Genomic DNA, 20,930 nt, shown 5'->3' on the forward strand with positions numbered 1-20,930 from the left:
AAGGCACTTTCCCCAGGAGCAGAGCAACCGGATGGCCCTTAGGAATGAGAGAGGAAGCACAGGTGGGAGGCAACACTGCCTTTCCTAGAAGGCAAAGGTCCGCCACGTTGGGGTCGCCTCCCGCTCTTCCTGGACTGACCACGCAGCCCTCAATTCCGACATGGAGACCAAGGGAGCTTCCTGTTCAAGACAGGTATGGCAGCCCAGAGCTCCAGGATCATCACACCTGCCCAATCATCCAGAAATAGGTTTGGAGAGGGAAGCAATCATGAAACGGACCCCAAAGAAATTTCTCCCTGATAGACTGGGACGTGTTCTTTGTTGAAGACGTTGAGCCAGACTAAGAAGCCTCTAGGATTCCAAGAAACTGGGCAGACAGAGAAATAAGGAGCAGAGAGCAGAGGCCAGCGCCCAGGCAGGATACGGCACAATGCCACCATCACGGGCATCCGGGAACAAGTGCCAAATGGGTGACTTGGCCAGGAAGGCTAGCGTTTGGGTGACAGAAATGCTTGCCGCATCCCATTGCCGGCTTCCTTCTCTGTCCCTGTGTCTAGCTGTGGCTAGATTTCTCAACGAGGGCAAAGTGCGAGAGGAGTGGAAACCATCTTCTTGAAGGTCTGTGGGCACCCTCCTGCGGGTGGACAATGAGCAACTGTGAGGCCTTTGTCCTTGGCTGGGGTGTGGTCGTCTTGATCCTAGCAAAGAGGCAGCTGAGGATGAGAAGGGTATTGAAACCCTTGCGAGTCAGGCTGGAGGCTCAGAGCCCCGACAATGAAGCAGGGCCACGGAGAACTCCTGCTTTGCCAAGCCTCAGGGACTGGATTCTAAGTCAACCATGGAAATCAATGTGACGGGAAAATCAGCTAGAGCCTCGTGGATACGCATTTGCTGGGCCGATTCGCGCTCCACTCCTGGAAGTCAGGCTGTGGCCCCTTTAAACAATGGCGACTGGCGGTGGCAGGGGGAATCCTGCTGCAGCTGCGGCGATGGTGGGATGCAGGTTCCAGTAGGGGGCTGCAGGGGAGAGAGGGCCGCGGGGGTCCCAGGGCCAAACCCTGAGGAGTCCTGTCTTAAAGACTTCCTTGAGCTGACTTCCACCGGTGGAGAGAGAGCTTCAGGGCACCTGCTGGCGTCTCAAGACCCCTCTTCAGATCCCATTTTGGACCCCTCCGGGTGAAGAAGGTTAGGCTCACCACATCTGCTGACAAAGGAAGGGCCTTGTTGCAGGACAGAATGATCGCATGGGCCTCAAGGCATGGTGTCAGTGGAAAAATCACTGATCCATGAACCCTCTTCCTCCCTCCTCCTTTGAAAGAGCAGTCGCCTGCCCCACTTGTAAAAGCTCTGGGGCCCTTGCAAGCTGATACCTCTTTCCAGAACACATGCAAACAGAGACAAGGGCAACTCCAAAGTGGAGCCAATGCCAACACATGTGGGACTGCTGTATCCCAGAATAGACAGTGTGAATATGTGTCACTGAAGTCATATGGGGCAATGGCGAAACACAAGATGGTGTTCAGGCATGTGCCAGGTGGAAGGGGGGCACAAGTGACCTTTCCATCAATGCCAAGGAAAATCAAAGAACACCTGGATCCAGGAGGGGGCCAAAACATTCAGGGAGTCAGTCCACCCAGGAGCAGAGGAGAGAATGTTTCTCGAGAATGAGACTGGAAGTGCAGAGGAAATGCAACACCACCTGTCCCAGAAGACTAGGCCTGTCACAGTGGCCTACTGCTCATTCTAGGCAATCCACCCACTGATGAGGTGAAACACGGAGACCAAGGTAGCTTGCCTGTCTGAGACACCTATGGAAGTCAAGCTCTCCAGGGTCATCCAACCAGCCCAATCCAGCAGAAACAGGTTGGGAGAGAGAAACAATCATGACATGGATGTCCACCAACTGTCTCCCTGATGGACAGGGAAGTGAGCTTTGTTGAAGACATTCAGCCAGATCAAGAGGCATCTAGGCCTCTCAGAAACAGGGGAGACAGAGTAACAGGGTGGCCAGAGCAGAGGTCAGAGCCCAGGGAGGATACAGCACCGTGCCACTGCCATGGACATAAGGGGAGAGGTGCCAAATGGGTGACTTGTCCAGAGAGGCCAGCGTCACAGGGACAGGGATTGCTGCCATCTCCCATTCCCGGCTTCCTCTTCAAGACTGTATCGTGGTATGGCTTCATTTCTCAGAGAAGAGCCGTGAAAAGATACAGCCATCTTCTCTGACGTGGGTCTGCTCCTCTCCTGCAGGACAATGAGCTCCTGTGGGGCCTTTGTCCTAGGCTGGAGTGTCATCATCTTGATCCTGGAAAAGAAGCTGCTAAGGATGGGGATGATAGTCCAATTGCTCCGGGACAAACGCATCTCCTCATGTGTCCAGGCCTTCACAAACCTAAAGTGGAAGGGCCAGGAAAATGATTGACAACCGGTCACAGGAACCAGGCAGAGACGCAGAAAGAGGTTCACCAAAGACCGGCCAACATGGAAGAAATCGCTTTCTGGCACACAGGGCACATTTGTCCAAAGACACACACGCACAAGGGCACACACACACACACACATACAAACCGACAGAGAGAGGGAAAGAAACTGACAGAGTGACAGACAGCGAGAGAGGAGAGAATGGGAGTCACCCCCCCCCCCCACACGCACACACAGACACATACACAGTCAGAGCAGTGGCACGGAAACACCTCCTCCTCAGCCCACAGGCAGCCCCTGAGGCTGCGGGGTTCTGCTCTCAACGAGAACGACTGTTGGGTGAGAGAGTAGCCCAAGAGCACGCAGTCCGACTTGTCCTAGAGATCATGGGGGCACAACTTTTGGGGAGACTCACCCGAACACCGTCCGGGCAGGCCTGAGGCTAGTCTGTCGCGGTGTTTCCCCTGGACTCCGCCGAGGGTTTCTTCATCCTGGTCGGCCCTTTGCGAGTCCTGGCATCCGGAGACATTCCTGTCGACCCCGTGGGGAGGTCAGGCTGGAGCCTCGGAGCCCCAACACCCAAACACTGCCATGGAGGTCTCCTGCTTTGCCAAGCCTCGGGACTGGTTTCTGACAACCGTGGGAATCACTGTGATAGCAGAAGCAGCTGGTGCTTCACACATGCGCATTGGCGGGGCCGACTGAGGCTCCGCTCCTGGGGATCAGGCTGCGTCCCCTTGAAACAATGGCGGCTGTGCGACTGCAGGGGCGCTCCTGCTGCAGCCTCAGCCACCTCTGGATCCGGGATCCAGTAGGGGGCGGCGTGAGAGAGGAGGCCGCAAGTGAATAGCGCCAAACCCTCAGGAGTCCTGTCTTCAGGACTTCCTTCAGCCGACTTCCACCAGTGGAGAGGGAGCTCAAGGGCTCCTACTGGGGTCTCAGGACTCCTCTTCAGGTCTGATCTCGGACCTACCCGGTGAGAAAGGAGGGGGAGCTTCAGGGCGCCTGCTGGGGATCCTTCAGATCCGATTATGTACCCCTCCGGGTGAGAAAGGATGGGCTCACCACATCTGGTGAGGCAGGCAGGGCCTCGCTGCAGCACAGAATGACCCCATGGGCCTCAAGGCTGGTGTCAGCTGAAAATTCACTGATCCGTGAGCCCTCTGGCTCCCTTCTCCTTTGAAAGAGCAGTGGCCTGCCCCGCATCTAAAAGTCCTGGAGCTTCTGCAAGCCGACACCGTTTTACAGAAGCCGTGCAAGCACGGACAGGGGGGAATCCGAGGTTGAGACAATGCGACCACGCGTGGCACTGGCGTATCTCAGTGCAGGTGGTGTGAATGTGTGTCACCGGAGTCATCTGGGGCGATGTTGAAACAAACAGTGGTGTCCAGGCATGTGCCCAATGGAAGGGGTGAAAAAGTGACCCTTCCACCAATGCCAAGGAAAATCAAAGAACACCTGGGAACCAGGAGGTGGCCTGTGCCTGAGTCCAAGCCACATTTTGAAACATCTGCCAGAGGAGCAAAGAGGTTTCTGCAACATTCACCCCACCCCCAACCCTCCACCGTCCAGGTAGCCCTGATGCGACCTCCCCTGCCCCCAGCCCCAGCCCCAGCCCCAGCCCCAGCCCAGTCGTTTTGGCTCCGTGACGTTCGATACGGCCAAAAGATCCAGGGAGTCCTTCCACCCAGGAGCAGAGGAGAGAATGTCCCTCAAGTATGAGACAGGAAGTGCAGAGGAAATGCGACACCACCTGTCCTAGAAGGCAAGGCCAGTCATGGTCGCCTAGCGCTCATTCTAGGCAATCCACCCACCCATGAGGGGAAACATGCAGAGCAAGGAAGCTTCCTTGTCTGAGACACATATGGAAGCCAAGAGCTCCAGGGTCATCAGACCTGCCCAGTCAAGCAGAAACAGGCTTGCAGAGAGAAACAATCACAACACAGGTCTCCAGGAAGTGTCTCCCTGACGGACTGGGAAGTCATCTTTGTTGAAGACATTCAGCCACAGTGAGAGGCATCCAGGCCCCTGAGAAACAGGGGAGACAGAGCAAGAGGGAGGTCAGAGCAGAGGCCAGAGCCCAGGAGGATACAGCACCGTGCCACCGCCACGGGCATAAGGGGAGGGGTGCCACTAGGGTGGCTTGTCCAGAGAGGCCAGCGTTCCAGTGACAGGGATTGTTGCCATCTCCCTTTAACGGCTTCCTCTTCCAGACTGTATCGTGATGTGGCTTCATTTCTCAGAGAAGAGCTGTGAAAAGATACAACCATCTTCTCTGACGTGGGTCGGCTCCTCTCCCACAGGACGATGAGCTCCTGTGGGGATTTTGTCCTTGGCTGTAGTGTGGTCATCTTGATCCTAGAAAAGAGGCCGCTCAGGATGGGGATGAGATTTCAATTGCTCCGGGACCAACGCATCTCCTCACGTGGTCAAGGCCTTCACAGACCCAAAGTGGAACCGCGGCGAAAACGATTGACAACCAGCCACATGACCCAGGCAGAGACCTAAAAAGAGGCTCATGAAAGACAGGCCAAAAATCAAGAAGTCGCTTTTTGGTGCACAGGGCACATTCTTCCGAAGTCACTCGCAGACGGGAACACACACACACACACAATGACAGAGAGAGAGAAAGAAGCCCACAGAGAGTGAGAGACAGAGAGAAGAGAGGATGGGAGACACGCACACACACACACACACACAAGTACACACACACACACAGTCATACAGCAGTGGCACAGCAGCATACACCCCCACGCAACTCCTGAGGCTGCGGGGTTCTGCTCTCTGCGAGAACGACCCTTGGATGAGAAAGCAGCCTAGCGACACGCAGGCCGACCTGTCCTCGAGATCACGGGGACAGGACTTTTGGGGAGACTCACCCGAACATCGTCCTGGCAGGCCTGAGGCTGGGATGCCGCGCTGGTTCCCCAGGTCTCTGCCTGTGGTTTCGTCATCATGGTCGGCCCTTTGCGACTCCTGGCATCCGGAGATGTTCCTGTCGACCGCGTGGAGAGGTCAGGCTGCAGCCTCAGAGCCCCGACACCCAAGCACTGCCACGGAGGGCTCCGGCTTTGCCAAGCCTGGGGGACTGGTTTCTAAGACAACCGTGGGAATCACTGAAGGCAGAAGCTGCAGGCGCCTCGCGCATGCACATTGGCGGGGCCAACTCGCGCTGGACTCCTGGCAGTCAGGCTGCGCCCCCTTGAAACAATGGAGGCTGCGCGGCGGCAGGCGCGCTCCTGGTGTAACCTCCGCCGCGGCTGGATCCGGGATCCATTAGGGGGCATCGTGGGAGAGGGGTCCGCGGGTGACCTAGGGCCAAACCCTCAGGAGTCCTGTCTTCAGGACTTCCTTGAGCCAACTTCCACTAGTGAAGAGAGAGCTCTAGGGCTCCTGCTGGAGTCTCAGGACTCCTCTTTGGATCGGATCTTGGACCCCTCTGGGTGAGAAAGGATGGGCTCACCACATCCGCTGACCAGGCAGGGCCTCGCTGCAGCACAGAATGTTCCCATGGGCCTCAAGACTGTAGTGTCAGCTGAAAATTCACTGACCCATGAGCCCTCTGCCTCCCTCCTCCTTTGAAAGAGCAGTGGCCTGCCCCGCTTCTAAAAGCCCAGGGGCTCCTGCAAGCTGATACCACTTTCCAGGACACAGGCAAACGGGGACGGGGCTATTCCAAGGTGGAACCAAGGCGACCACGCATGGCAGTGGCGTATCCCAGAGCAGATGGTGTGGATGTGTGTCACTGAGGGCATATGGGGCGATGGCGAAACAACCAATGGTGTCCAGGCATGTACCCAGGTGAAGGGGGGTACAAGTGACCTTTCCATCAATGCCAAGCAAAATCAAAGAACACCTGGGATCCAGCAGGGGGCCAAAAGATTCAGGGAGTCAGTCTACCCAGGAGCAGAGGAGAGGACGTCCCTCAAGAATGAGACAGGAGATGCAGAGGAAATGCGACACCGCAGCTGTCACAGAAGACAAGGCCAGCCATGGTCGTTTACCGTTGCTTCTAGGCAATCCACACACCCATGAGGTGAAACATGGAGACCAAGGTAGCTTCCCTGTCTGAGACACATATGGAAGCTAAGAGCTCCAGGGTCATCAAACCTGCCCAATCAAGCAGAAACAGGTTTGGAGAGAGACACAATCATGAAATGGATGTCCACCAACTGACTCCATGATGGACTGGGAAGTGATCTTTGTTGAAGACATTCAGCCAGACCTAGAAGCTTCTAGGCCTCTCAGAAACAAGGGAGACAGAGTAAGAGGGAGGACAGAGCAGGGTCCAGAGCCCAGGCAGGATACAGCACTGGGCCACTGCCACGGGCATAAGGGGAGGGGTGCCAAACGGGTAACTTGTCCAGAGAGGCCACCATGACAGAGATTGTTGCCATCTCCCATTCCCGGCTTCCTCTTCAAGACTGTATCATGGTGTGGCTTCATTTCTCAGAGAAGAGCGGTGAAAAGATACAGCCATCTTCTTGGACGTGGGTCTGCTCCTCTCCTGCAGGAGAGTGAGCTCCTGTGGGGCTTTTATCCTTGGCTGGAGTGTGGTCATCTTGATCCTAGAAAAGAGGCCACTCAGGATGGGGATGAGATTTCAATTGCTCCAGGACCCACGCATCTCCTCACGTTGTAGAGGCCTTCACAAACCCAAAGTGGAACCGCCAGGAAAATGATTGACAACCGGCCACATGACCCAGGCAGAGATGCAGAAAGAGGCTCACCAAAGACCGGCCGACATGCAAGAAATCGCTTTCTGGCGCACAGGGCACATTCGTCCAAACACACACACGCACAATGGCACACACACACACATACACACACACACAAACTGACAGAGAGACGGAAAGAAATAGACAGAGAGTGACAGCGAGAGAGGAGAGAATGGGACACACACACACACACACACGCACACAGTCATACAGCGGTGTCACGGAAACACCCCCACCTCAGCCCTCAGGCAACCCCTGAGGCTGCGGGGTTCTGCTCTCCACGCAAATGACCCTCGGGTGAGAGAGCAGCCCACGGACACACAGGCAGACCTGTCATCCAGATTACGGGGGAATGACTTTTGGGGAGACTCACCCGAACACCATCCGGTCAGGCCTGAGGATGGGATGCCGCTCTGCTTCCCCGGACTCTGCCTGTGGTTTCGCCATCCTGGTTGGCCCATTTCAAGTCCTGGCATCCGGAGACGTTCCTGTGGACCCCGTGGAGAAGTCAGGCCGGAGCCTCGGAGCCCCGACACCGAAGCCCTGCCACGGAGGGCTCCTGCTTTGCCAAGCCTCAGGGAGTGGTTTCTACCACAACCCTGGGAATCGCTGTGACTGGGAGAAGCAGCTCGCTCCTCACGCATGCGCATTTACTGGGCCGAGTCGCGTAGCTCCTGGAAGTCAGGCTGAGGTCCCTTTAAACAATGGCAGCTGCGCGGAGGCAGTGGGGCTGTTCTTTCTGTAGCAGCGGTGGCGGCTGGATACGGGGCCCAGTATGGGGCGGCGTGGGAGAGGGGACCGCGGACGTCCAGTACCAAACCATGTCACCTGGAGTGACTGGCTCTCCAAGGGCCAGCTGGCCATCGTATCCTGGAGATGGTCAACAAAGCTTTGACCCTGACCAGAAAGGAAAATGCTGGCAGTGCCCTGGACTGAGGACAACCAGGACATATCACGCTTACCTGGGAAGGGCCCATACACAAAGGCTCCTGGAGAAGCACAGGGCCTGTCACCAAGATGACCAACATCTGGGGATTGTGACCCTGGGGACTGGCTATGTGAGTGTACTGTGTGAGCTGCCCCAAAATGCCACCCAGAAAGTGGAAATGGCCCTGGAAAGCTGTAGCAGGGAAACCCCTCACTGGTGAGTTATTCTCCACCTGCCTCCCTCTGTTCCTGGCAACACTGCCCCATCTCGATTTTCAACCCCAGCTGTGTCTGCCTGGAGGGTGGCATGGCCAGCGTTAGTATTTCCTTCTACAGCTCAGTGATGGGCTCCAGCAGCCCTCACCATGCCTCAGAACCTGAGGCCCTTAGGGAAGGACAGGACATGCTGCAAACACAAACCCAGTGAGAGAGGGTCCTCTGGCCACAGAGGTCACAGGTAGGGGTCTACAGACTCCAGTTCTCAGTTCCTGACCAGGTTTCAACCATCAGCATGCTCTTTAACCTTATTATTTCTTGTCATTCCCATCTGTGACATGAGGAAGGCACCCACCTCAGAGGTTTTGTGAGCAACAAATGAATACGATTAAAGTGCCTTTCCTGGTGCTATACATAAAGCCAGGCATGAGTCCTTGTGCAGCTGCCCCACACGTCCAGGTCCCATAGGCTAGCTCAGACCCCAACGTTGGGCCAGTTCTCAACAGATGCCTGGATGCCAGGCACCCCCTGGAGATACTGGGACCCTGGTCTGGGCCTGGACAGAAGGTCTTGCTGTGCCATTTGGAGATGACCGCATAGGTGAGGAGTGGGGCCTATGTGGCCCTGTGAAGGGGTGTGCCCTAAGGCGGGGCTTGGGTGCCTCGCTGGGAGGGCACAGGATGGAAGGGCCGGCAGGTGAGACCCAAGGCCGCTCTATACCACGTTTTGAACAAACCTGTCACTCTCCACCTGCAGACTCAGCTCTGCATATTTAAGACACTATTGGGCCCTTAGTTAAAAAATGATATTTTGCTTGCACACTCAGCGTTCTCATCCAACATCAGTGGGGAATCAAAAATCTTTTATTTGGAAACAACAAGTAAGGGAAGCAATGTTGAAAATTTGTCATGGCTCCATAACCCACACCTCCTCTGGGGATTGATTATTTTCTTAAAATGCAACGTGTACTGTTAGTTTAAATCATCCCAACTGGATAACACTCTTTAAATCTTCAGTAAACCTTTGCGTTTAAACCACCTGCAGATGAGAGTAAATCTGTTAGGTGAGAGGAGAGTGAGCACTCAGTGGAGGTGAAATAAAATCAGGTAATAAGAACTTAGATTGTGGTCTCTTGACACCTCCCGCCCACCCCACCAGAATGTGGCAGCTGAACAAGAAGACATGGCAGGCCTGGCCACAGTGCCCAGTGGGGCTGCCCACCCTAGCTCTTAGGAAACTGGATACTTGGGGCCAGTGGCCCCCCAGGGCCTGTCGTCCACCTGGGTCCTAGGGGTAAACCTAAGACCTGTGTCCACCTGTGTCTTAGGAGTAGACCTAAGACCTGTATTTCCCCTGGGGCCTGATGTCCACCTGAAGACTGGAGTTCACCTGTGGCCCTACTGTCCAACTGGGGCCTGAGGTCACTAAGGTCGTAGGTATCCCTCTGAGGCCTGGTGCCCACTTGTCCCTGATTTCTACCTGGATCCTGGGTATCCACCTGGAGCCATATACCCATCATAAGCCTGGTTACCTTCCTGGGGCCTGAGCATCAACTGGGGGCCTAATGTACACCTGGAGTTCAGTGTCCACCTGGGGCCAGAGTTCTATGACGAGCCTGGTCTTTACCTCGGGCCTGTCTCTCTCTCTCTGTGTGTAATCTCACTTTCTATGAATAGATTTGAAAAATAACTTTCTGGGTTTTTTTTTGTTATTGCTCTTACACAGTTAAATTTACATAAATGGACACATTGATTTGTTTCTGTCTTCTCATTTTTTCTTATCACCTTGCTTCAGTTGCTTTATTATTTCTATTCATCACCACTTAAAGGGCCAATCACAGGATACCAAAAACGACTTTATAAGGAACAGTGGTAAAGAAACATTGATTAAAAAATATGAAAATCTGTAACATAAGTATAATTAAAAGTATAATTTTGAAATTTTAATTTAAACAAGTGGGATAGGGAAATAGGTAGAAAATTAATTTTAACTAGCTCTTTGGTAAGCCAGCACAATAATATTGAAAATCAAAAGTAAAAAAGCTGAAAAGGATGTAAATAACACGGTCAATATCTTTATCTAAAAGTATACAAATGTACATTTGTATTTCATCATGTTTTCAAATGTAGGTCATGAATTAGACAACAAATGAGTAATCAATGTATTCTAAATCATCAATATCATATTGTATTCCTCAAAGCCAGCAATAATTAACATTTTCAGATATTTGGAAATCACTAAGACCATTATTAAGCAATCTTGAAGTTAGAGAGAAAACAATAGGTGAATTATGAAAACAATGTAGTATAATGATAAATACCTTTAGATATGTAAGTTTTTGAGAATGCATTTAAACAGAAATTGGAGGTATATTTCTAACTTTAAGTACATTTTTTAGAAAAAACTGAAAATCTAATAAAACTAAATCATCCATCTGAAAACCTAGAAAAAGCATACAAGTAAACAAAAATCATAACAAATTTAAGTAACATAAACTAAGAAATAACAGAAGACAAAATATTAAAATAAGAAAATAATTTTTGATATTAGTAGCAATACTAATTAAGAACATAAGGTATGCAGATGAAACAGAATTTTGAAAAAGCTATTACTAGAGATGTAACATCGATAAAAAATGTGGCCTTCAAATAGCAAGAAAAAATGTTTATCCTGGTTCCTTTCACAAATTCCTCCAAACTCTCAAAGATACACAGAAAGCAACAAATATGAACAAATGGAAAATAGAAAAGCATGACAAACTAGACCTGTTCATTTCACACACTCCTATTAGGTTGGTGTAAAAGTTATTGCAGTTTTTGCCATTAAAAGTAATGTCAAAAACAGCAATAATTTTCACGCCAACCTAATAACAATCTTTTGTTTATAATTTGCCTTTTTCTGCATATGGGACTAATCCAAGTATTTAGTTTCCATATGGGCATTATGATCGGCATGGGTTTGTGGGTGGTGGATATATAGTGTTGGCACAATTTGCTATGTAGGGTTTGCTCTTAGACATCCAGATAGAGTTACCAGGCAGTAGCCTATCTATTCTCTGAGTCTGGAGGTCTGAGAACAGGGTGGGTAGGAGAATATAGTGAGAACTCTGTGAGGAATTAGAGATATGGGGGTTACACTCTTGACCTACGTGTAGCCAGCAAGCCCTATTCAATGTGCTGAGTTTAGAGAAAGGCTCAGACAAGGGCCTAGAGCATGGGCAGGAGAATCTGCAAGCTTCCCAGGGTTCTGCCTGGGCCAGGGCCATGCCCAGCACAGCCTTGAAAGGACAGAACTGGGGTCCTGCAGTCCACCTCTGTGGGCACCTGGAATTACGACCATCCCACCTGCCCTAGTGTAGACAGGGGCTACAGGAGATGAAGCCTCCGTTTTCTCCTGTATATAATGTGAGGTGCTTAGAGCATGAAACCGTAGGGTTCCACATGCTCTGATAGTGCTTGTTGACCTTGGTTTTTTATGAATGACCCCGTGTTTGCTGAGACACTTGAAAAAAGCTATTCACTCTGGGGGTCCTTCAGAGCAGAGAGAGGCTTGGTGGTTCGGGTGGATGAGGATTTGGGATAGGACAGAATGTGCCCAGGCACTGGACCCTGTGTCAAAAGTCCCGGAACACGATCAAACCTCATTTGGAAGTTGGGGGAAATTGCTGCCCTGGCTGTGGTGAGGACGCCTCGAGAGTGAACTGCACATCCCAGGAACTGGAGGCAAAGAAGGGACAAAAGAGACTGCTGAGGTCCTTCTTGCTGCCCTTGGAGCCTGCAGATCCTGCTCCTTTGCCTCCTGGGACCCTAGAGAGCCACTGACTTGAGGAATCCTAAATGCAGGTCCCTGTTTTGTTCTGTGATGCTCCTGCCTGAGGCTGCAGTGCTGACGCTCGCTACGGGGTGGGTGGGAGGACAGTGTTCTGTGTTCCTGGTGCCCACTGAGCTGTTCTCATGCATCTGGAGCCAGGGGAGAGTCATGCTGAGGTCATGCAGTTCCTGTTCTTATGAATGATCTCCACATTATGAGGTGGCCAGAAGCAAGAAGAGGCATTTGACATCCTCCCATTTATTCACTCAGCAACTCTGCCCTTAGCATTAGTCCTGTGTGCCAGGTGCCCTGGTGGGCCCAGCATACGGTACTGAAAATGTCCACGTGGTCCCTACCCCCAGGGGCCACAGTCTGAGGACAGGTAGACATCAAGCCCCAAGTTGATACCTAGGTGTCCGGTGGACATCACGCCCCAGATGGACACCCTGGCCAGAGGTACACTTCAGGTCCCAAATGGAAATTCAGCCATAGGTGGATATCTGGCCGCAGGTGGATAGCCAGTCCCAGGTGGACATCAGGCTCCAGGTTGACATCAGTCCCCAAGAGGATATCTAGGCCCCAGGTGGATGCCCATTGCATACTTGTAAATTGTCAAGACTGTTTTTTTTTTTTAAAGCAAGTGAGAGCTATCATAAAACATGATAACTTTTAGTAGATTTTGAATATTCCTAAACTCCATGAGAAATCATAATAAATATTTTAAAAATCAGCGTGTATATGGAATGAGTATTTTTAAATGTATCTTTCATGTTAAAAGATTTAGAATAAAATGTTACAAAAGTTATCTGTGTTATTCATAGAAAATGTAGACAATGAAAAGAATCAGAGACTAAAAATACCTATATTCTTGGCTATGAGATAATCGCTGCTATGGCACATTCCTTCTAACCTTATTGCCATAGATTTTTTATACCTAATATTGATTTTATGCCACACATTTCATTACATATGCAATGGAGTATTACTTATTCATTACTAAATCACAAAGAGTTTGATTGATTGTGTGTATATTTAAAAAGGCAAAGGAGAGAGATAAATTTACATAATTCAGGTTTTTCCACTTAGCATTTTATCAATAAACATATGTGGTTGAGAGCATATGCATGAGAGATTTGGTTCTGCATTTATTTCGGATGGTCTCATGTCCTATGTGCTTATCACTAAATATGATTCTATTGTAAACTATATGCATTTATTTTTACATATGTCCTTAAAGGAACAAAAACATTTACCTTTGATGTTAAAGCAAATAAACAACAACAATCTGTTCTAATGCCAGAGGAACAGCAAACTGAGGGTGATTGTAAAATTATATATATGAATACATCACTTTAGAGGCCACTTAATTTTTTTCCAAGGGGATCTTTGACTATATGTCATTTGTATTTTATTTAATGATTTTATAATTTAACCCCTAAATTATAAATCTAGAATTTAGAAAGTATATTTCCTTGCTGGATTACATTTTTGGAAATATTATTTTATATGTGTACAAATATTACAAGTCATTGTAGACACTGGAAAAGTATATTACTATTTAAAGGCAATAAAGTTTCTACAATAAACTGGTATACCAAATAAAATTGTTGGTGCATTTTTTCCAGTAGATTTTGTACATATTACATATTTAACCTTTTTTATTCAGCACATAATTTTTGAGTATTTACTAAGTGTCTGCATTACGAACTGTGTTTAAAGAGTGAAATAACAGACATGGCCTCGAACATTAAAAATTAAAGTTAGGTCCCCTATTTATATATTTAAAAATGGTAATTATGAAAACTTGTTGAGATTTTTACCTAGATAACATTACAATAATACGCTTGATGTTAATATTTGCAAGTGAGCAAAAAAGAAAATAAAAAGATGGTTTAATTCATTCAATGTACACTTTAAAATTGCAGAAAATAGTCAAGTTTCTTTGCTTTGCAATTGAATGTCTATGTGTTTTTCTCTGCAACTTGGCTTTTGTGGAGTGAGAGAAACAATTATTCTTCCAGCCCAATAAAGGCAGAAGAGTAACAATAAATCTAATATTTTAAATGCTGATCAAAAGATAGTAAACATATTATTTCAGAATACTGAGATCAATAAGTTGATCTACAAAAAAAGCCAAACTGACAGTATAACTGAATAAGAAAAGGCCCAAAAGAGACAAAATACTTTTTGTTTTGTTACCTCGGTATGACACAACTTACCCTAACTATAAAGACCCTACATTTCACTTTTAGCATTTTTATTTCTCTAAGAATAAAATGTGTATGAGGAATTTATAAAAAAATTGACACTATAGGTTAATACTGCAATGAGCACTTTTCGAGAAAAGACTTTTTTACTCTCTTTACCAACATGATGTTAGCAGTATTTATTTTCTCCAGAAATAATGCGGCAATAAAAATATCAGTATGTGTGTAAAATTAGTGTAGTTTCTTAAAGAAATGAGTTAGACCACAGGCTAATTATGTGTATTTCACTGGTATTTGAATGCCTACAATCATATTCTTTATAAGGCACAGAGAAGATTTTCCAAAAAAACAAATATGAGAACCTGAAAAGTAATTACCACTTGGTAGTGACAATATGGATAGGGTGAAGGGCGTCATCAGGAAGCAATGAAAAAGATACATTTGCAGTTAAATTTGAAAACCATGATGTTTAACACATATGGTAATAAAAAATACTTTCTCCTGTTTCAAAATTATTATAGACTTCAAGATAGAAGCTAAAATATCTAGGGATAATGATATGGTTAACCACAAATTAAAAATTAAAGGATATTTTGAGTATTATAAGTTAAGAATGAGATCTTATTACCCAATGAAAAGGGAATAATTCATTATGCTCCATATCCATTGAATTAAAAGCCCCCATAACCTGGGTAATTTAAAAGTTTAATTTGATTTAAAAGTCTTGTTTTGTTCATCAAGCTGAAGGGTTTGCTCTCAGCAATATTCTAGGATTGCATATCCCCAACTCTGTATGAAGTATACAAAGAATGTTATAAGGGCCACAATCTAAATGTTATTATGTAAATAATTTAGTACCATTTCATTTGCCTTTGTAGATTTAAATATGTAAATGGCTTTCTCATATTAGGAAACATCATTTTTCAAAACCCAGATAAACATAATATATTGCAGGAGAATAATTATTTATTTATTTAAAAAGAAATGCTGGATGCTAAGTCCAAAAGACATAAATTATTTTATACTAATAACTACTAACATTTTATTCATTAACACATAAAGGTCAAAGATTTTAAAATAATCTTTAAATGATTAGCAACATGTTGATCTTTTTCTTTTTTCATAAACCTTTTTGAGTCTTACAAATACTAAATTATACAAGCAATATTAAATATTAAATTCAATAAACTTGAATTAAAATATTCAAATTTACTAGAATATGGACATTGGAAAAATGAAAATAAACAGAAGCATAAAGAAGCATATGTAAAATTAAGAAAGCTACTGAGAGTGTTTAAACTACATATTCATCTGTAGTCTAACTTCTGCCATAAATAAGGTGTCTTCTCAGTAAAACACAAACTGTTCATGAAGGGAAAAAGCATGTTGTATTAGGGAATATTCAACATAATTTTTTTAGTACTAACTTGTGCCTTGAATTTTATTTGATTTTGTGTTATGAACTTATGCACTTGATAATTTCTTTTTTCTTAAAAAAATGTATTTACAACTCTATTCAAAAGTAATTTTTTTTTGTTTTTTTTTTTTTTTTAGACAGAGTTTCGCTCTTATCACCTAGGATGGAGTGCAATGGTGTGATCTTGGCTCACAGCAACCTTTGCCTCCCTGATTCAGGTGATTCTCTTGCCTCAGCCTCCTGAGTAGCTAGGACTACAAGCATGCACCAACATGCCTGGCTAATTTTGTTTTTAATAGAAATGGGGTTTTGCCATGTTGGCCAGGCTAGTCTCGAACTCCTGACCTCAGGTAATCCACCCACCTTGGCCTCCCAAAGTGCTGGGATTACAGGCAAGAGCCACCATGCCCAGCCTCAAAAGCAGTTTTTGAAAGCAAACACAATATAACACCAAAGTTGATGAATCTATGCTCACTGAATTTTGCCAGGTTTAAAAAATTATTTACAGAATACTGCATCAAAAATAAGGCAATAACCCAAAATATACCATTAAAGATGTATTCACTCCTACAACTAGAAAGAACTAATCTATCTGGTAGCAAATAATACTTCATTCAGTTTCAGCATGTCTGAAATCTTTTTTTTTTTTTTTTTTTTTGAGACGGAGTCATGCTCTGTCACCCAGGCTGGAGTGCAGTGGCGCGATCTCAGCTCACTGCATGTTCTGCCTCCTGGGTTCAGACATTCTCCTGCCTCAGCCTCCCACATAGCTGGATTACAGGTGCCCGCCACCACACCTGGCTACTTTTTTTGTATTTTTGGTAGAGATGGGGTTTCACTGTGTTAGCTAGGATGGTCTCGATCCCCTGATCTCGTGATCTACCCACCTTGGCCTCCCAAAGTGCTGGAATTACAGGCGTGAGTCACCAAGCTCGGCCTCAGCATGTCTGAAATCTTTAAGGAAAAAAGTGATAAAATGTGACCCTCATTCTTCATTACACTCTTAGAACACTTGAGGGAAAATAATTTCCAAAGCACAAATTGGTAAAGAGGTGTAATCTTTCAAAAAGATATTCAGTGTTCAAAATCCAAGAATGCAATATCAGGCTGGGCGCAGTGGCTTATGCCTGTAATCCCAGTACTTTGGGAGGCCAAGGTGGGTCGATCACCTGAGATCAGGAGTTTGAGACCAGCCTGGACAACATGGTGAAACCCCGACCCTACTAAAAATACAAAAATTAGTGAGGCGTGGTGGTGTGCACCTGTAGTCCTAGCTGCCTGGGGAGCTGAGGCAGGAGAATTGCTTGAACCTGGGAGTTGGAGGTTGCAGTGAACCAAGATCATGCCACTGCACTCCAGCCTGGGTGACAGAATGAGATTCCATCTCAGAAAAAAAAAAAGAATGTAGTATCGGTATACACAGCTAATATACTGAATGAAAGAAATAGAATAATTTGAAGAGCTATCTTGATGAAAAAGGAGTCATGATGAAAGTTGTATTCATGTCTCTGAATGAAGGAAATTGCAATGTGAGAAATTAGTACTATGACTACTATACTAAAAGCTTATTGCTAACATGTGTTGAGTTATTAACGTGTGTTAGGCAGAGTACCATACAATTTAAATGTGTTATCTCATTTATTGTAGGTAAAATGTAATTTTGAACTCTGGGATTATAAATGAATTAACTGGAATAAACTTCTATTTAAGTGGTCATCTATAAATTGGTATCTAGGAACAGGGTGATACAGTGCCCAAGTTTTCTAAGTATTCTTACTAACAGTTGTTTTTCTTGGATATTGCTCTTTTTTGGTCTTTGATTTTTTTTATTTTAGAAAACTAATAAATTCACTCTTCTTGGTACTGACACTTGGGTTTCATAGAAGAAAAAGTAGTTAAATTCTGTACCTTTAATTTTATTTCATTTTTTCTCTTTTAAAATTATTTTTAATTGGCATGTAATAATTGTACAGGTTTATGGGTTACAGAGTGATATTTTGATATATTTATGCAATGTGTAATGATCAAGTCAGAGTCATTAGAATATCCATTACCTAAATCATTTATTATTTCTTTGCAGGAGAATATTAAAAATCTTTTCTTCTAGTTATTTGAAAACACACAATAAATTCCCTTTAACTACAGTCACCCTGCAGTGCGGTAGAGAACTATAACCTATTCCTTCTCTCCAGCTGTAATTTTGTATGTGTTAACCAAATTTTTCTTATACTCCCCTTTCTCTTTCCTGTATATGGTAACCAATACTCTGCTATCTAAGCTTCCATACGTGAGAACATGTAGTTATGTGCTGTTTATTTCTCTCTTTTTTTTTTTTTTTTTTTTGAGACAGAGTCTTGCTCTTTCTCCCAGGTCAGACTGCAGTGGCGCTATCTTGGCTCACTGCAAGCTCCGCCTCCCGGGTTCACACCATTCTCCTGCCTGAGCCTCCCGAGTAGCTGGGACTACAGGTGCCTGCCACCTCGCCCGGCTAATTTTTTTTTGTATTTGCAGTAGAGACGGGGTTTCACTGTGTTAGCCAGGATGGTCTCGATCTCCTGACCTTGTGATCCACCTGTCTTGGCCTCCCAAAGTGCTAGGATTACAGGCATGAGTCCCCGCTCCTGGCCTGTGGTGTTTATTTTTCTATGCAAGGCTTATTTCACCTAAGCTAATGCCCTCCAGTTGCATTCATGTTGCCACAAATGAGAGGATTTTGTTCTTTATTATAACTCAATAGTATTCCATTATATAGGTATGTTACATTTTCTTTATTCATTCATCTGTTGATGGACACTTATGTTGATTCTATATCTTGGCTATTGTGAATAGTGCTGTAATAAACATGGGGGTGCAGGTAACCCTTTGATATATTGATTTTCTTTCCTTTTGATATATATTGAAAACCATACGATTAAATCAATAAACACAATGAAAGCATTTGGCAAAATTAAACATTCTTACGTGACAAAAGCCTCTCAACAATTTAGTATAGAAAACATATGCTTCAACACAAAAGGGCATAAAGACAAACCCACAGCTAAGATCATACTGAATATGGAAAAGGTGAAAAATGAAAACTGGAGCAAGAAAAGGAGGCCCACTTTCACCACTCATATTTCACATACTGAAAGTCTTAGCCAGGGCAATTCAGTTAGAGAAAGAAATAAAGGGTGTCTGAATTGGAAAGGAGACAGTCAAATTGTCCCTGTTTGCAGACAATGTGATTTCATACACAGAAAAAACTAAAGACTCTACCAAAAACTTCTTAGAGTGATAAATGAATTTAATAAATTTAATAAAGTTGCAGGATATAAAATCAACATACAAAAAACAGTAGCATTTCTATATGTTGCTAGTAAACTAGCTGAAAAAAAATTAAGGAAGCTATTTCTTTTACAATAGCTACAAAAATGTAGCTATTGTAGAAATAAACTTAACCGAGGAAGTAAAAGATTTCTACAACAAAAATTACAAACATCAATGAAAGAAATTAAAGAAAACACAGAAAAGGAAAGACATCCAGGTTTATGGACTGAAATAATTAATATTCTAAAATGACTCACTATCCTACGTGATTTACAAATTCAGTATAATCACTAGCTTGTATTTTCAAAAGCACCTTAGCTGCATATTCTTAAGTCATTCAAATGACAATGCCTGGATTTAAGTGTAAGAGGTATTTTTATATCTATTTTATATTGGGCACAATATAGTGTGCTCGACCTCAACTTTGCTCAAAGATTGGAGCAGGTGCTGACAGCGAGGAGAACCCAGACAGTGGGCGCAGGCACTTCTGAGCCTGTGGGGTCACGGGGGCCCTCCCAGGCACCAAGAGTGCAGAGTGCCTGGGTCTGCAGCCGTGGCTTGAAAGGCTCCAGCTGTACCTGGGAGGGTGGGGCTCCTGCCTTCTCCTGGCTCCCAAGAGCACAGGACTGCCTGGGTCGCAGACCCTCCTTGGGCAGCTGCAGTTGCGCCTGGGGAGTTACTGCCCTGGCAATTTGGAAGGGGCTGGGCTCCCACTTGTCCCCAGCTCCCACTGGCTCCATAGAGTGTGCAGCCCTGGCCGTGACTCCTCTCTGCGTTTTCCCTGCAGTAGTGCACGGGCGAGGTGCAGGTGGCATGGGGGCCCTGGCTAATGCCGCACAAATGAACCTGATGCTCCTGGGGCCAATCCTGCAAGACCCGGCTGCCAGCGCTGATGGGCTCCCAGATGTGGTGGGAAGCGAAGTTGAGGCCACCATGGAGGGTCTGCACCTGGGAGTGGGTCCTGCCCAGCCATTAGGGGGCGGTGCAGTCAGATGCCTTGAGGACACAGGGAACGGGGACCTACCACCGCCACTGCTGCTCCTGCTGCTGCTCCTGACAACACTGCCCGTGCGGCCCAAGCGCTACTGGCATGATGGCAACTGCCACTCCAGATGGCCAGCCGCTCCCATCAATAGTGTCCATATCTGGGAAGAAAAGTCAGGAAATAAATTATTGGTCAATAAAAATAATAGCAATAATAGTCCATGTTAAATTGACTGATCAACAGTGTTTGCTTTTGTTTAGGATTTTATTTTTTGCTTCATATTTATTAAACACATTTTATTTTATTGAGAACAAAATGTTAGATTTTTGGAAATTCATTTAGTACTTGTAAGTGTACTCTAGCAATGAAATTCTTAGCCAAACAGTTTAGACTCTAGTTTATATTTTATTGGTCAGAAATATTGTGTAATTTTAAAAATCTTGGTATATGTCTACATATGTTTAGTTGCAATTTAACTTTACCTACAGTCAGGTTTAATAGCTATCCTTTTGTGAAAGGATGATATCTTACCCTTTGTAGATCCACAGTGCCTATCAACAATGTTTACTTGCAACATGCTGACAACTAACAGAAGCAAGGTATTAATTTGCTAATAACTTATTATCCTGGGGGACAGTACTATTCATTCCCAGGCACTTAAATTTCTACCAAGACACATTTATATATAGCTGGAAAGAAATTAAAGAAAGCATAAAAAAGGAAAGACATCCAGGACTGTATTATTTTAATTAATTAATTATTAAATTAACGTTTCAATTATCTTGAGTGCTTTCTCATATGAGATTTGTCTGGAATAGTAACATACCAGGACTTCTGCTTTGGAATTTCCTTTTTTCTGAATTTCTTTTTTTTGTGTGACAACTTAGCATTTTTTTTATATCTTTCTAAGTTGATACTGTTTT

The 20,930-nt window shown here is 45.6% G+C and overlaps 1 protein-coding gene across 1 annotated transcript; it reads right to left on the bottom strand.

Annotated features, from left to right (window-relative positions):
- Positions 1–1,901: 1,901 nt before the first annotated feature.
- Positions 1,902–20,168, bottom strand: LOC134738751 (protein FAM27L-like). The gene is made up of 3 exons (XM_063656955.1): positions 20,047–20,168; positions 7,513–7,627; positions 1,902–2,392 (listed from the first exon to the last, which is right to left on the bottom strand). Exons 2-3 carry the CDS (start codon positions 7,584–7,586, stop codon positions 2,110–2,112), a joined length of 357 nt encoding a protein of 118 aa, XP_063513025.1. The 5' UTR covers positions 7,587–7,627; positions 20,047–20,168; the 3' UTR covers positions 1,902–2,109.
- Between the last annotated feature and the right edge of the window lie 762 nt (positions 20,169–20,930).

The sequence above is a fragment of the Pongo pygmaeus genome, chromosome 19 (genome assembly GCF_028885625.2).
Source record: "Pongo pygmaeus isolate AG05252 chromosome 19, NHGRI_mPonPyg2-v2.0_pri, whole genome shotgun sequence".
NCBI classification, from domain to species: Eukaryota; Metazoa; Chordata; class Mammalia; order Primates; family Hominidae; genus Pongo; species Pongo pygmaeus.